This window comes from Magallana gigas, chromosome 9, assembly GCF_963853765.1.
Source record: "Magallana gigas chromosome 9, xbMagGiga1.1, whole genome shotgun sequence".
NCBI classification, from domain to species: domain Eukaryota; kingdom Metazoa; phylum Mollusca; class Bivalvia; order Ostreida; family Ostreidae; genus Magallana; species Magallana gigas.
The window spans coordinates 23,332,532-23,350,450 of NC_088861.1; the positions used below are offsets into that span (position 1 = coordinate 23,332,532).

Consider the following 17,919-nt stretch of genomic DNA (forward strand, 5'->3'; position numbering starts at 1 on the left):
TTTGTCGAACACAGTTTGTGTTATCGTTTCAAAAATTCTTTAAAAAATGAGATGCTTAATGGCGAGTTAAATTTTCAAAGGGTAGCAAGCATTGTTATAAACAGTATGTACTCATGATTCATATCATGAATTGTATTTTTTTTTTAAACCGAACCCTCCTACAAAACACGTAACCTTTTCAATGGGATAACTTCTTTATTTAAATCTTTCTAAATTTTTGAAGACAATGTGCAAGTTTAGAATTATTACGTGCTGATAAAATTAGTAATTAGTCAAAATTGATGGCTTCTCTGAACTTTTCTACAGGGAAATGTGTGTCGTCTGATATTATTTAATCATACGAGTAGACTTAGACATTCAAAATAATATATAATCAGCTAAAAAAAAGAAGATCAGCGGGAGAATTTATGCAAAAGCGAGCATCTAAATTTTACACCAGATGGTGCTGTTTCATAGAGACACCGCTATGTAACGTGAATTAAATAACCTTATTTACAGAAATGAATATTACTTCTCTCGACAATGTAATAATATTCAAAATCCTTCTTTTATGTCAGTGGGTTGACTAATTAAATTGAAAAAAAAAAATCAATTGCGCTTGCGTAAATTGGAATTCTGGAAAGGAATTAGACAGTCCGTGTTAGAGAAATTCGAAAAAGTTATGAAACTGGTCAGTTTCTAGGTCAAACTGCGCATTGATGTATTAAAGGACTATAATGGGTATCGTCTGTACCCACGGTCCGGAATCCGTATGTGCAGTCATACATTGTATGTACATCGATACACCTCTACCTCCCCACCTACAGCCATACTACAAATCAGGGTGCAACCTTCATATACACATGCATAGTGTTATAGTTCTGGAAATTATTTATCTTGTATTTTAATATATTGGGTATTCATTGTTCAGCTAAAATTAGTATTCCACTGGCTGTAGCTAACCTTGTAAGTAAATTAAGTTGCATTACAACCTCATAATACACAACTTCAATTAAAAGTTGTTTTTTTTTATCAATTTTCAATCAATAAGCAATAAATAAAATCCCCAATAACGCACATCTATCTCACTTAAGTGTAACTTTGAGAAGCGCATATATTTTTGGGAGGCAGATATGTCGCTATAGTCTGCAAGTCAAGTGAATTATCATGGTCTTTCAAATCTGTCAACACTTGCAGTACTTTGATGATTTATATGGCAATCGACTGCATTGCATAATGTAGTCGTATTTCCCAAGAACAATATTCCCTTTGACTTCAAACTTTTAATTATAATACATTATGAATTATTCTGTTCATAACTATAGAAGTTAAGCGTGTTTAACAGGTTTATTTATTAGCCACATTCTCAGGTTACGATTTCACATCTTCAATGTGAAGATGATTGACTTCGAATAATAGTCTTATTGTTTATAAAAGCACCTTTTCAACTGTTACTCAATTACATATGTTCTGAGAAGCGACACAAGATTTTCGGTCGCACGTGGCGATTGAATTAACACAGACTGACCGAATAAACAAACGGGTGGGAAAATGAAACACGTTGAGAAGAAAATGTTACACATAAGAAGAAGTCACCAAAAATGATTTTCGACAGATCTGAATATTTTTTCCCCAATTTAAAAAAAATCCAGCGCAAGGATTTGTCAGCGGGGCGGGAGGAGGGAGGGGGGGGGGGCGCAGCAATGAGTTCGCTTCCATGCTGAAACGAACAACCATGTAGAAAAAAACTACCGAGTGATTAATATGTGAACGATATAACCTAATCTCAAGTTGTTTAAAACTCATGTGAATATTCTTTAAAATAATCATCAAATGCCTCAATTCAGGACAATTCAGGACATTCTTTTATCGTGCTAGCAGCTACCGCAAACATGTAACATGGAACTTTGATTATAATTTGATTTGATTTTTAAACTACCTTGTACGCTATCGTATAATCAAATCAATGCTTAATCAACTGTACAATTAAAATAAATTCATCTTTTCATCTTAAACCTAAATAATAGTTGAAGACATAATAAAATATAGTTCTGTCCATGCAAAATATGAAACATGAACGCGTGATAAGGTACATGTAAAAGAACACGAGCCGACCGCGGATCACTTGTCCACTCGCGCTAGATCTCCTCGGCCATGTGCGAGGGATGATCATCATTTAATATTTGGGGGGGGGGGGGGTAATTTTTTTTAGATATACAAACAAACCATTAATTTATGTCTGACGATGTTTCCGATTTGGAGTAATATCATTCATTAATATTCACTTAAACTCAAATTTGTAATAAAATAAATACAAGATGGACAAACTTTTATAACATAAATTTAAAACAGTTCTTGTATTTACGGCTTTATAAACTCAAACACGTTCATATTCATCTAAGTGTGCGTCGCGGTGTGCGAAACATGTGTATTAGATAACCGCTTACCGCTAGGTAGTGCAGCCGCGGCTGATCTCCTTGGCCGTGGACGAAGGAAAGATTACGTAAAGGTACAACGCACAGACACGCACAGCTCTTAACCCAGGACGATTTGAAAAGTTTGCAGTATAATGACCATTTTCTATTAAATAGAAGTTCTTTATTTTAAACTTGAAAACCACAATTGATCTATGTCTGATATTGCTTAGAATATGAGAATGACATTGATTTTATTAATTAACTGAACGATTTCTTAATTGACACCTAATCATTTAGTCCATAAACGTTTATGTGTAATCAAAACTAAAACAATTCTTGAGTTTGCGGCTAAATAAACTCACATTTGAGTGACGCAACTCTCGTGTATTGGATAACCGCTGACCGCTAGGTAGCCCAGCCGCGACCATATTGACCGATTTTCTCGGCTGCGGGCGAGGGAGAGTTTCGTAAACTTTGCCAGATTGCCTCGAGTACTGGTCAACAGGTATTACTATTTACCCTCATATTATGCAATATCCGAACATAAAAAAAGTTTTATGAGATCAATAAAGTCACAAACAACATTTTTTGCAGCGACGCCCATATCGAAAAATTTACCGTTTTAGAGTTATGAGGCAAAGACTTTTAAGGGATCTAGACCCCTCATTTTAGGGGCTAGCCCCTTTTTTATGGTATCAAATGAAAGCTCGTAATATTCTGCACAACTTTTGTTCTACATGTGACTAGCAAAAAATTACAACTAAAAAGTGATTGAGTAAAGATATAAGCAAAATTTAACATTTTTTGAAACATAAATTTCGCTGTAATTTTTAAAGAAGTAAATGTGGGTAAATAAAACATGTAAAACTAGGAGGACAACGTTCAAGAAGTCTACATTAAAGATTTGTAAATTAAAACTACTTGCTACGGATGAACTCGGAGCCTTTGCAGGTACACGAGACCCACTAAAAAATATTCAAAGGGTAATAACTCAAAACCGGAAGTAGCTATTTCACAATATTTTGTGCTATAGTAAGCTATTGTCATTTCCAATAAACCCTGAAAATTTGAATAAAATCTAATGACAAACAAGCGAGATATTACAGTTTAAAGAAACGTCTAGAAGAAAAAGAAGAAGAAAAACTAGAGCAGAGCTCGTGGCAAAGCCACGAGTAGGTCTTCCGTTGTTGCTGCGGGTTGAAAATATATTTGATATGGTGTCAAACGATTATAATGACTAAACTTTCAGTTCTGCTTTTGTTATAAAAACGTGTTTTGATTGAAAGCCTGTATATAAAACGTGTTTTAAAACAGAAAGGAAGAAACTGTTTTAGGAAAACTATTTGTCGAACACAGTTTGTGTAATCGTTTCAAAAATTCTTTAAAACATGAGATGTTTAATGGCGAGTTAAATTTTCAAAGGGTAGCAAGCATTGTTATAATATATATGATACGAGTAGACTTGGACATTCAAAATAATATATAATCAGCGAGAAAAAAAAGATCAGCGGGAGAATTTATGCAAAAGCGACCATCTAAATTTTACACGTGCTGTTTCATAGAGACACCGCTATGTAACGTGAATTAAATAACCTTATTAACAGAAATGAATATTACTTCTCTTGACGATGTAATAATGTGCAAAATCCTTATTTTTATGTCAGTGGGTTGACTAATTTAATTGAAAAAAACTTCAATTGCGCTTGGGTAAATTGGAATTCTGGGAAGGAATAAGACAGCCCGTGTTAGATAAATTCGAAGAAGTTATGAAACTGGTCAGTTTCTAGATCAAACTGTGCATTGATGTATTAATAGACTATCATGAGTATCGTCAGTAGCCACGGTCCGGAATTCGTATGTGCAGTCATACACTGTATGTACATCGATACACCTTTACCTCCTCACCTACAGCCATACAAATGAGGGTGCAACCTTCATATACACATGCATAGTATTATAGTTCTGGAAACTATTTATTTTGTATTCTAATATATTGGGTATTCATTGTTCACCTAAAATTAGTATTCCACTGGCTGTAGCTAACCTTGTAAGTAAATGAAGTTGCATTACAACCTCATAGTACACAACTTCAATTAAAAGGGTTTTTTTTTTTATCAATTTTCATACAATTAGCAATAAATAAAATCCCCAATAACGCACTTAAGTGTAACTTTGTGAAGCGCATATATTTTTGGGAGGCAGATATGTCGCTATATTATAGTCTGCAAGTCAAGTGAACTATCATGGTCTTTTAAAGAAATAAGAAGTCTGTCGACATTTGCAGTACTTTGATGATTTCTATGGCAATCGACTGCATTGCATAATGTAGTCGTATTTCCCAAGAACAAAATTTCCTTTGACTTTGAACTTTTAATTATTATATATTATGAATTATTCTGTTCATAACTATAGAAGTTTAGCGTGTTCAACAGGTTAATTTATTAGCCACATTCCAGGCACGTAGCATCAGGGGGGGGCGAGGCCCCCACCCAATTTTTTCTTGCTTCAACAAATTTTTTAAAATTTACATATAAAAAAATGAATTATATTGCAGTTGCCCCCCCCCCCACTTTTTTGGAAGTAAGTAAAAAATTGATATGAAAATAAGGAAATGAAGAGTCAAATTGAAGTTAGCTGTCCCCCCCCCCTCCCCCTCTTTAATTAGATATACAAACCAACCATTAATTTAGGTCTGACGATGTTTCCGATTTGGAGTAATATCGTTCATTAATATTCATTTACAGTCAAATGTTTAATTAAATAAATACAAGATGGACAAACTTTTATAACATAAAATTAAAACAGTTATTGTATTTACGGCTATATAAACTCAAACACGTTCATATTCATCTAAGTGTGCGTCGCGGTGTGCGAATCTTGTGTATTAGATAACCGCTTACCGCTAGGTAGTGCAGCCGTGGCTGATCTCCTCGGCCGTGGACGAAGGATAGATTACGTTAAGGTACAACGCACAGACACGCACAGCTAAGAACCCAGGAAGATTTGAAAAGTTTGCAGTATAATGACCATATTCTATCAAATAGAAGTTCTTTATTTTTAACTTAAAACCTACAATTGATCTATGTCTGATGTTGCTTTAGATTGAGAATGACATTGTTTTTATTAATTAACTGAACAATTTCTTAATTGATACCCAATCGTTTAGTCCACAAACTTTTATGTGTAATCAAAACTAAAACAATTCTTGAGTTCGCGGCTAAATAAACTCATATATGAGAGACACAACTCCCGTGTATTAGATAACCGCTGACCGCTAGGTAGCCCAGCCGCGACCATGGTGACCGATTTTCTCGGCCGCGGGCGAGGGAGAGTTTCGTTAACTTGGCCAAATTGCCGCGAGTACTGGTCAACGCGTATTACTATTTACCCTCATATTATGCACTACCCGAACACAAAAACATTTTTATGAGCTCAATAAAGTCACAAACAACATTTTTTGCAGCGACGCCCATATCGAAAAATTTACCGTTTTAGAGTTATTAAGCAAAGACTTTTAAGGGATCTAGACCCCTCATTTTAGGGGCTAGCCCCTTTTTTATGGTATCAAATGAAAGCTCATAATATTCTGCACAACTTTTGCTCTATATGTGTCTAGAAAAAATTTACAACTAAAAAGTTATTGAGCAAAGATATAAGCAAAATTTTACATTTTTTGAAACACAAATTTCGATGTAAGTTTTTAAGAAGTATACGTTGGTTAATCAAACATGTAAAACTAGGAGGACAACGTTCAAGGTGTCTACATTAAAGATTTATAAATTAAAAGTACTTGCTACGGATCAACTCAGAGCCTTTGCAGGTACACGAGACCCACTAAAAAAATATTCAAAGGGGAATAACTCAAAACTGGAAGTAGCGATTTCACAATATTTTGTGCGATAATAAGCTATTGTCATTTCCAATAAACCCTGAAAACTTGAATAAAATCTGATGACAAACAAGCGAGATATTACAGTTTAAAGAAACGTCTAGAAGAAAAAGAAGAAGAAAAATAATAATGAAAAATTTCCAACAGAATCAGTACAAGGTCTTCCGTTGGAAACGGAAGACCTTAATAATAATGAAGAATTTCCAAGAGAATCAGTACAAGGTCTTCCGTTGGAAACGGAAGACCTTTATAACCATTACCATTACTAAATTTTCTTGAAGTAATGCATTACATTACCATTACATGAGTAAAGTCAATAAGTTTGAAATCAAAGTACTGAAGTACTGACGGGAGTTGATTTTATCGATTATTATTCACTTAAAAATCAATGATATGTTACTTCAGTTGGCAAGTACTTTAAAATATGTATTTGAATTACGCACATTTTTATAATATGAATTCTCGGACTTTTCCGACAAGAATTTTAAGAAAAACCCGGTATGAATCGTGTTGTGTAATGATTAAAGATAGAATCGATTCCATCAAACTATGTATAAGTAATCGAAATATTCAAAACATTGTATGGATCAAAGCAAAAATGAACTCTAGTCTCGTTCAACCAGATGCTCGGCTGTCTCCGTTCATCTCCAACAAGCAAGAGAATGTGTACACCAGGCCGAGTGATAGCTTGATGACGCGACCTCTTAATATAGAATAACTCTCTGCTTGTCGGAGATTTACGGAGACAGCCGATGGTTGAACGAAACTGTTTTGAACTCTGGCGTATGAATACATACGACTGCAAAAAATATCTAAAGAGTTCGTACTATTTAACATTTGACCATTTTCAAGGTATTCATAAATAAGTTTCTTAAAAACAAATACTTCAAGATATTTTACATCGAATTTATCGATTATTTTCAAGAACTAAATCTTGTCAACGGTGATGATTTGTGCTTAGGTCCAAACACTGTTTCACTTTCGGTTTGCCAGAGTAACTGCATAGGAGAGTTGATTAAAAATCAACTCCCAAAAAGTAATTTAAAAACTAAATAAAGAGCTTTTGTAAATATTTCATAAATAAAACATGCATAAAATATTTACAGGTTCATGTTCACTATCAGGTTCAAATTTAATGACTTATACAAGATTGCTGTTGCACTTGTAGTTCTCAAAAAAAGGTTGGTCCCGTGACATTTACAAGCTAATGGCGGAGTTGACAATTTCTGTTATATATGTCTCTGATTTTCGGAGTATGATTTTTAATGAAAGGAACGGTTGTATCGTAATTCGTGTAGGTGATGCACAAGTTTACACAAAAAAGTAGTAAGTGGCGAACGGATTTATTTTTACATATTGATTTTGCATGAATCGCAAATGAAGAAAATCGTGTCAGATAAATCGGTCTTAAAAATCAAAATGGCAACCGTGACAAATCTTTTTATTGTCAAAATTCTTGGAATCGTATTGTAAAAAAATATTTCTAACGTCAGGTGCTGTGTTTGTTATCGGTATACAAATGTTCCCTGTGTCTGTTAATTCAGCAGTTTTAGAGTTTTCGGGGTTTTCATAAAACTTTTAATACGGATACCGTCCGACTTGTGGAAGTTCCCCTAGGTCACACAATTGAATAAATCTAATGATTAAAACTATCTACTTTGATATAGTTGTTTGATATTCCCGGTTAGTAGTGTTTTTCATTCGCTAATTAACAAAAAGCGGGGGTAACAGTAAGATGAGTTTCGGAATAGAGTCTAGACTTTAAAAGGACTTTGGTACTTAGGTGACCGTTAAGACCCGTAGGCCTCTTATATTCTCAAACTGATCTCATTGAATAAAATTTCAAGCTGCTTGGTTTTGTTTCCCGATGGCTTCTGTGTATTCAGCTGCATATTATACACTATCTGTACGTACAAACAGTTATACCCGCCTCGACGATTGAATGAAACCGTTATAAGAGTTACCATGTTATTTAAAATTTGTTTTGCAATAGAATTTAGGTTTTTTTTAAAATTATATATCGCTTAAAAGATTAGCAAATTTACAGAATTGTCTCTCATTGTAATGATTTTACTTCAAAGTTAACATCTATCATGTGCTTAACAAAACAGATGTCTTTTTTTTTTACCAATCAGTGATTTGATAGTACCCAGTAGACAAAAAGCAAGATTAGACTAATTAGTAAGAGTATGAATAATATATATACAGCCAACTTGTCATTCTTCAGCTGACAGTTGTCACTCTGTAAACGACTCGAATGGTCTTCCGATACAACTCTCCGGTTAAAGCTCTACAGAACAGGACTTTAAGCTGTGTCGGGAAGCAACGGAATTGTTAGCTAGTTCTCAAACATGTTGCCGTGTCTTTGTGACAATCGTGTTTTACAATAGTGTTTAAGATTTCTACAGTCAGTTGAATAGCGGTTGATTTTGTATCTTGATATTTTACTTTATGATTTTATAATGATTTTTTTGTGATTGAAAAACTGTTGGAACAATTTAAATAAACCATCGTTATAAAATATAATAAAATTTGATATACAATCGAAAACAGCATCTTTCAAAAGTTCATTTTGTGTTTTACAACCGGTTATTTAGATAAGTTATATAAGTTCAGATGTATATAGAATGTGATACAGAAATATTAATTATCATTCTTTAAAGTATTATTTTGAGATGTTATACTTAGATGTGATTTTATTTTTAGATAATTTTTTTTTCTTAAAACAATTGCTATAGCAGCAGAATTGCATGCAGGAAATTTTATTAAAATATCTAGGGTAGAAATAATTAGAATCGGCCTATTTAAATCGAAATTAAATCTCTAAAGTGTCTTACTAATAAAAAAAAATTCAATAGTTTCTCGTATTTTTTATATTAACAGTGAACTCATATTTTAGATTATCTAAACATTTTTAATATTTGTGCAGCATTCCACTTTTCCATTATAGTATTTTTGGTGTTTTACTAATGATTGATAAAAATTGTTTCTTATTTTTTTCCTTGTCGAAATTTTAAGACATGGTCCTAGATATTGATTTGTCATATGATGTTGATAAAACTACAAAATGTTCTGTGAACAGAAATTTAAACTGGCTTTTTTTTAATGTTTAAAGGATTCATTCATGCATAAATATATGATGAACCCACAACCATCTACAGCTTCAGAAGTACTTGCGAAGAATGTGCAGAAAATGAAGACTACAACTTTCGGAATTCCAAAGTTAATATGTCTTTCCGAGAGTAGATTTGGTTTATCTGAAGCAGCCAATTGTTTGATAAAACTTGCGTTACATGAACAAACACTTGAAGAAGAAGAAATCAAAGATTGCATTGATATTTTGACTGTGGCTCAGCGATTTTGTACCGATTGCGGATCGACATTTCCAAGGTGTGGTTGCTTTTTAAAAGAGAATGTATAACATGTAATACTTATACATATCAAACAAATTTATTTCATTTTTAATGAAAATCTCAAAACTGGATAAAGTGCTATTTATTATATAAATATTTTATTCTGTATTTAAGCAAAGGGTATGTTCTATTATCAAAAAAATATCTACTTATTTGTGTCTTTCATGAATGAATGTGACGACACCCTAGGCTATTAAAATAAATAATGTAGCTGTTAATTATTATTATTTAATTATTTTATGTTTCATTTACTTTGTGGCAAATTACTAGTATTTGGTTTATCATGTTATTTGATTTTCTACCTAAACGTTTCCCGGTGTCGATTATTCAATTTGAATTTATTACAAATTTTAATGAAGAAAATTGAGTTTTGCTGTTATTATACAATTATAAATCTTTTGAAAGTAATGCAAGGTTCAGTCGAAACATGTTTTATCAATGCTCTTTTTGTAGTATATATTCATCACTCTCTTTCGATCCTACATGTAGCATCAATGTCCTTGGAAACTCTTTAAAATGAAAAATAAGATTTATATTGTAATCATTTGAAAAATAAAGAGATAAAAAGTCCTCTGTATTATTCAAAAAACTTTGTAAGCAATATGCAAACTATATCTAAAAGTAGTTAGACTGCATCAAAGCGGCGATTCTGTATTTTAGTTTATCTTTGTTAATCTGATGAACGGCAATCATTTAGATACATGTAGTTTGTATATAACATTTAGAGATGATGTTTCTTTAATTTTTCATTTGAAGGCTTTTCATAGTTAAATGCATTTATCAGCGTTTTGGAGCTCAACGTTTACAAGAATTAAGAACGAGTGATAATGAGGAAATTCGAAAACTAATTGGTATGCCTGAGCTCAAGCCAATACAAGTATGAATTGTTTTAGATTTACCATCCATTATACTTATCTTTTTATCTGTTTAACTCTGTCATTCATCATAAATGTATCGATTAATTTTAATCATTCTCACTATGTTTACAAGTGGTGTGCAGACAGATTTATTGTATGTGGACAAAATTATCAGAACGTTAGAAAAGCAATGCTGAAATCGATATTTGGGAATGACCAAAAATCATTAAAAAATGCTTTAGAAGTAAGTTTCATTTTTATTTGTTTTCATTCTTTTAATAATAACCGATCTTAAATTACTTCATCAAAAATAATCATACATTAGGAGATCAAATTATGCGCAGATCTATTTTCCAATTATTTGTATGCTTTAATTGTTTTTGCCAAATTATTTGGATTAAGGAATCCAAATATTAACAATGATTTTTATCTGAAAATCCAAATTAATTTAGTTTCTTTTATTTCTTTTAAACACGTTTTTTTATTTAGTGTATATTGTATTTGTTTTGCTTGAACTCTTTCTGAAATATAGATACTTGAAGAGTCACACTGTGCAAAAGAAATATATTTGCTGCTAGCATTGTTCAGAGAGGTAACATTCTCCAATCTTTTTCCTCCAGATGACAGACGGAGGTTATCAGACAAGGTAACAATGATTATAATCTTAAGGTTGTTTAGTGTAAAGATTAATAGTTTGTTCGTATTCAGACTTATTTAAAGCCTGCTTTTATATACTATTTGCTTTTATCGGTCGAATAATAATATGATCTACAATTGGGGTCAATTTTTTTTTTGCTTTCAATGCTTTGCGATTTATGACAATTATAACATAACGAATAAATAATGACTTGTTATCTCGTTAAAAATAAATAAATAAAATACAAATTGATTATTTTAGCAGGCGATGCACATTTTTGAAGATCTATTTGAAAAGGAACAACTTTTTACTTCACAGGTTAGATTTGATTTTTATCACATTAGTTTTTTACATCTTTTTTTTTTTTTTTTACCTTTTTTTCAGAAATTGACAAAGTTATTTTTAATTTCAGACAGCAATTTTACAAGATGTTTGCAGAAACGAAATACATGGAAACGCGACACTTAAATGGATTAGAAATAATATGGAGTTGCATCATCAGAATATGAATTGCCTAATTTTTCAATTTTACGTGACTCTTTTGGTGACCCCAACGGATGGCACTCTCTTGGAGCCGTTTACTCGATTGATTACTTGTCCAGATTCAGTAGAGGTAATTTATTTAATATGAAAAAAAAGTAAAACGCCATCAGCAAAATAATATCACATGGTATTTTGTGCAGAATTGTAGTTTTGCTTTTAATTTCTTTCTTTACTGATTTTTTTTTTTATCCAGGATGTATTACTTCCAACAATGCCACAAGACAAAGATGATGACGATGTAATCATTGCGAAACTAAGTGAGAAACAAAAACATGTATTTCTTTAAAACACCGGTATTTGCTTGGAAATGGTTTTGTTAGTTTTAATGTCAACTAATTATAACTCCAAAATTATAAATTAAACAAATCATTGAAATCAGAATTTCGATTCAATAGTAAATTTTAATTTGATTGTTACTTATCAGAATTAAGTACGAAAAAGGTTGCAAATACCGTAATTTTTTTCAATAGATAAGTAATTTTAATCAAATTGCCGTCGTTAGTCGTTTTATCGTTTAACAATGTTTTCGACTCATTTCCAAATACTTTCAAATTATTCGAACTGTACCATTGTAAGTGAATGAAAACAACTTATACATTGGTTGGCTCTCAAACTACTGACGACATCCCCTTCTCTACACTACACACATGTATCTAGCAAACAGTGAATAATGAAGTTGTAGAGACATGAAAGGGAACTGCAACCTCTTAATTTTTGCCATGAAGCAACGGGACTCGCTGATATGACAGAGCTATATTGGTCATATAATATATAAGGATTAAGGCGCACAAAATATCTCAGAGACAGAAAATTTAAGTGCCATTTTGATTCGATTGCGACATTGTCGCACACAATATGCAATATATTTTTAATGACAACGTTTTGTTCTGCAAAGATCAAATTGTGCTTAGTACAATGCACCAATACAGCATATATATTAACCTATTGTGATAATGTGCATGGATGAAATAACGATTTAGATTGCTTAATTGTGATATGTATGTTAAGACATCTTTTATATAAGCCAAATAAATATCTTATCGTCCTGCGCCCTGTCCAATGTTACCTGCTAGTGTAATTGTCACATTTAAAACGGCCATGGGTGGTATATTGGACTGCAGTTCATAATTATTATAAACTAATCTTGGTCATGCACCCCGTCAAGCTAATGTTACGGTAAAAAGGCAATCTTAAATGAACATAAACCTATCAATGTGTAAATGCTCATATTATTGTGGGTTTGTTAAGTTTGTAGTTTTAGTTGAGAAGTACATTTTGTTTCGTTTTGATGTAACATTTATTTTCCTTTTACGTTTTTCCGTTTTAAGAAGGGTGTGGTTGTTTCAAATATTTGATAATTTTCATTGTATAGATTATCTTTCATTTTTATTGCTTTATCTATTCAAATCACCGGCCAAGTATCTTTAATTTTGATCAGCCACTTTAGAATGCGTAGTGTTGTTGATATATAAGTACTACACATATGTATATTGCAGAGGAAGAACAATTATTTGATGAAGACGATGTATATGCTGCCTATGACATTGACAACGAAACCTATTGCAAAAGTTTAAACGTTATTGATGTGAGTGGTTAAATCTGAAAACACAACAAAGCGTTCATTAACATACAAGAAATACAACTAAAAAAGTACAGATGTACTGTGCAATACAAGAAAGATTGCATGACTAGATATTTGACTATTTTGGTGTAAAACATATGAACCTGATTTTGAACCTATTTGATAAGGAAAATCCACATTTAACAACATGCCATTTGCACTACATTTTCGCGCGGTTTCTAAATGTAAATACCTAATACATATGTGTACTTGTCATCATGCATTAAATTGTTCCTACAGTTTTCTGTCAATGTGTTAAATCTAAATACTTTAAAAAGTTATAAAATGTTAAGTCTAATGATGAATTTGATTTAGTTTCAATACACTAAACATTGCTAAAGAGAGATTCTAAACCTAGCACACTGGTGGCACGATAAACAAAGTCAAAACCTGCATAAAAATAGCGCCTTGTAAATCAGAAAACATATATATGCATTAATAGAAATTAGACATATTACAAATTCTACTCACTCCATTGTGCTTCAATGCTTGTCAAACAAATGAGTACCAGTATGTGAAAATAAAAATGCAGCCCTGCTTAGCTACCCGTTGCATGTACGTTGTACAACTTATCCGGAACATGTAGGTCAACCATAAAATAAAAAATACAAACAGTGCAGATAGAATATTTCCGTAATAAGGAAGTAGGTAACACTACAAATTAAGTATATAAGACGTTTCTATACGGTAAAAAAGGCATAAAAATATCTGTTTTGTCATAGATATGCGAGCTGATATCACAGAATATTCATGATGATTTACAAAATACTTTCTATCGGTTTAAAATTAAACATCACCTTTGAATGTGGTAAAATATGCCTGTTCGTGCATGAACTGTTTATATAAGGGTGGTATATATATTCAATATGTCAATATTATAACGTATTTCCGATGGAAAAAACAATAAAATCAAGTATACATGTAATTTTATAAATGTTTTCTTGTCCAAAACTAAAACATTTTTCCAAACTACGTAGCGCAATGGGTTGGAGCTCGAACCACGGATCTGTAAGTCGTGAGTTCGAATCCCGATGGGGCTTTTATAATTCTCGCTTTTCCAACAATTTTCAATACATATTGTTTGGTCAAATATTGTAAAATTTAAAATTTCCAAGCCGCTGAGAGTATTTTGATATTAGTGTACTTCTTCTCACGGTAATACAACCTTAAATGTATATTTTTTTACCTAGATTATTCTATGTAACTTTTTTTTTCAGAGTGACACCTCGGAGGACGAAATCCATAGTAATAGGGAAAAGTGTTGCATCCCAAGTGGTGTTGAAAAAGGTGAACTGCGACTGATGGACAGAGGGTATTACTATCATTTGATTTATTTTGATTCTTAAATAAAACTAGACTTTGACCCTTGCGTGCACGGGTTGACATTGTATATGATATCGGACATTTACGAAATAGATACATCGACACAGGGTATTGTTGCCATTTACATAATAAAGCTTAAAGCCTACAATAATGCTATTAATTTCACTACATTCTGCTTAGTTAGAATATTCTAACTCTGACTCGGGACAGGCCTATACCACAGTTAAAATGCCTACCATATACCCGTAATGTAGCAAAAATTTGCAGAATCGCTGCGAAACTTTTTTTGAACAAAATAATGAAGTTATGATGAATGATGATTGAAAATAAAAGTCAAATTATTCACAATACTGTAAACTATTTTGAGGCTGTAATACCTTTCATTTAAAAATTTAATTATATTAATGAAGAATTCAACACTTTCTCCAGCAAGGTTTTTCACTCGCTTCGAGTTAACATTCAGATCTATCTGGATTTTTTTTATATTAAATACACTGAGTTAGAGTATTCCCCGTATTTCCTTTGATGAACAGAATATATATATATATATATATATATATATATATATATATATATATATATATATATATATATATATATATATATATATATATATATATATATATATGACATTTTTTCAATGAAAATTTACACGTATTTGTAATATCGTTTCCAAGTTTATCCATGCAAATGTGATATTGTGGAAACAAAAACTAAAGAGCCTTCCGTGATTTAGTGTGAATGTAATGCGCATGCGCAAGATTGTAAAATCCGAGAAATCCATATGATATCCGGATTTTTAAAAAGAATTTTCGTTGATTTTTAATTAGCGAAGCTTGATCGAGAAACAATAAAAACAAATTGGTAATCTTCAAGTGCCAATAATGTTTAAAAAATATAAAACAAATAACAATACTCTTTCGATTTCTCGGTATTAAAGACCAAAAATTCGAGTCTAATATTTTAATATAGTAGTATATATACAAGTCACACAAAGGGTTTTCATTTTTAGTTTAAGAGAATTGCAATTTTATTTTTCTCTGAATCCTAAACAAAATCGTTTGTGGAATTGTCTTTTTTAGGCACTATTTTCTGAAAACAATTTAAAAAGTAGCAGCTAATGTCACACGATGTGTTAGTTGTGTTACTTTATAATACACTCATTACTAGATAGCATTACGTGTATATGGCTTATAACTAGACGATTATTTTATTTAGCTTGTTATTATTTTTGATAATTAAAGTCATTCCGATCTGAAAAATCACATCATTCATCCCCCCCCCCCCTAAAAAAAAAAGCGAACACCGCCAGTACTGGCGGGTCATTATTGTCTCGAAAATCTTTAATTTTGCAGCAAATTATGTGTCGAGGAACGTGCGAGCCGACGTAGCTGCTCTCTCTTTAGTTGGTTAAGAATACTTTTACATGTGCTGTTGCGATCAGTCACTTTATCAAAACGTCTTTAGATTTAAAAGAAAAACTTTCAAAATAGTGCTTAAAGTTGCAAATTATAATTAGCATAATTATTAAACTATTTAAGATAGTTTTAAGTTCATTTCATATTTTCTAATAATTTATAAATCACGAAATGGGAATTGATAATTTTCTTTGACATTTACTTTTAAACTTTTCGAACCACATGCTCAAACTATTTTAAAGTCAATTTTTTTTATACTCACAGCATCTGAAAATACAAGGGAAAACAGTTTTCAATAAAAGGTTGCTGCCCACATTCTATTTAATTTAATATTTGATAAGAATAAAGTGAAAATAAAACTATTTAAGACTAAATGTTTATCAGAGGGTTCATACACATGTTGTTTATTATACATGATAAGTTACTTGAAACATATATTTTATATATGCAGTTTGTGTATTGTATTGTTATCATTTAATCGAGCAGATTAGCTGTTTTATCACACATGACAATAATAATTAAATTGATTGTTAACACGGTCCTATTTCTAGTCTTTTAAAAAGTTCACGAGCACTTTTAAAAAAAAATTCTTTTATCTAACAATTTAGTGAGGAAACAACAGAAGAAGAGCAAGTCTTAGAAGAAAGAGCCACGCAACAAAAAGATGTTTTTGACCTTCCTTATATACAGTGCACAACATTACGAATTTTTACTCGCATTGCAATGTATTTGGGTGCTTCTAAATATCCAAAGGTAGTTCTTATGTTTATCTGTACACTCACAAGTAAACTGTAAAAATACAAAATACCGCAAAAGTCTCAAAGAAGTGCAATGCAATTAAATGTAAATATACAAGATAACTTAGCACATTATCGTTTTTCACTCGGAAAAATTTTACAGGAACGAAAACTGATTCTTTAGATTCATAAAAGGAAATGTTGACTTCTAGTCTCCATTTGGAAGTCACTTTGAATACCTCACATAATTTTTCATCGTTATTATTCGGGTCTTTTGCAAAATTCCAGCAAACATCGTATTTTAGCCGTGTATTGAAATATGATAAGCTAGAGGGGGCGTTTCAAAGGGGAAATCTTGGAAGTTTTTATACTTTTAAATGAATGTTTTCAACCCAAAGGTATTTTTAAATATTGAGCAATCGAGTTTTCTTACACTTTTAAAAAGACATCGGAATATCTATCTATCTATCATTTATTTATTACTAAATGGGAATAAGATCAATATTATTTAGTTTAATTGTAAGTGATAAAATGTAATGTGATGATGGAATGCTCTAAAAAATAAATCATGAGCAAATGGTTTACATATCTTGTAGGTAATCAACACACTTTTAAACTCAACCGACCCAGAGGACATCATTTTTGACAATTTATGGAGCCATATGGAAGAAGAGTTGCTACTTCTTCAGAAGGAAGCTGGCAAATGTGAAGAAGATGTATACTTACTGTTACACTACATCTGCAATACCTTCACGAAAGCTGAAACAGGTTTTTTAATTTGCTCGTTAGATATAAAACTTTTATAAAGCTGCATTACGTATGCTTAATAAAGAATTTAACAAACAACAAATTTAAGCTAGGTAAATCCATATGTTTAATTTACTATTTGTGTGGTTTTAGGTCATATTAGTGACAGTGATATAGGACAGCTGCAGACAGAGGATGCGCGACTTAAATGGGGAAAACAATTTGCTGAATCGTTTTTGGAAGAACCATTAAGGGTCTTTTTTATATTGTTTTCCATATTTACATCATACAATTATGTTTTGCATCGTTATGCAATTCCACTTTTCATTTTTGTTTTC

At 31.7% G+C, this 17,919-nt stretch overlaps 1 protein-coding gene across 1 annotated transcript in view; it reads left to right on the top strand.

The window, feature by feature from the left end:
• LOC117685030 (E3 ubiquitin-protein ligase rnf213-alpha) overlaps nt 1-17,919 on the top strand; it is a 94,328-nt gene that overhangs the window by 60,243 nt on the left and 16,166 nt on the right. The window contains exons 23-34 of the mRNA XM_034459217.2: nt 9,401-9,675; nt 10,455-10,575; nt 10,689-10,799; nt 11,088-11,201; nt 11,454-11,510; nt 11,605-11,805; nt 11,929-11,992; nt 13,232-13,320; nt 14,574-14,668; nt 16,706-16,850; nt 17,431-17,602; nt 17,735-17,835. Of these exons, the coding sequence (XP_034315108.2) occupies nt 9,401-9,675; nt 10,455-10,575; nt 10,689-10,799; nt 11,088-11,201; nt 11,454-11,510; nt 11,605-11,805; nt 11,929-11,992; nt 13,232-13,320; nt 14,574-14,668; nt 16,706-16,850; nt 17,431-17,602; nt 17,735-17,835 (1,545 nt within the window). The remainder of the gene's footprint in view (nt 1-9,400; nt 9,676-10,454; nt 10,576-10,688; nt 10,800-11,087; nt 11,202-11,453; nt 11,511-11,604; nt 11,806-11,928; nt 11,993-13,231; nt 13,321-14,573; nt 14,669-16,705; nt 16,851-17,430; nt 17,603-17,734; nt 17,836-17,919) is intronic.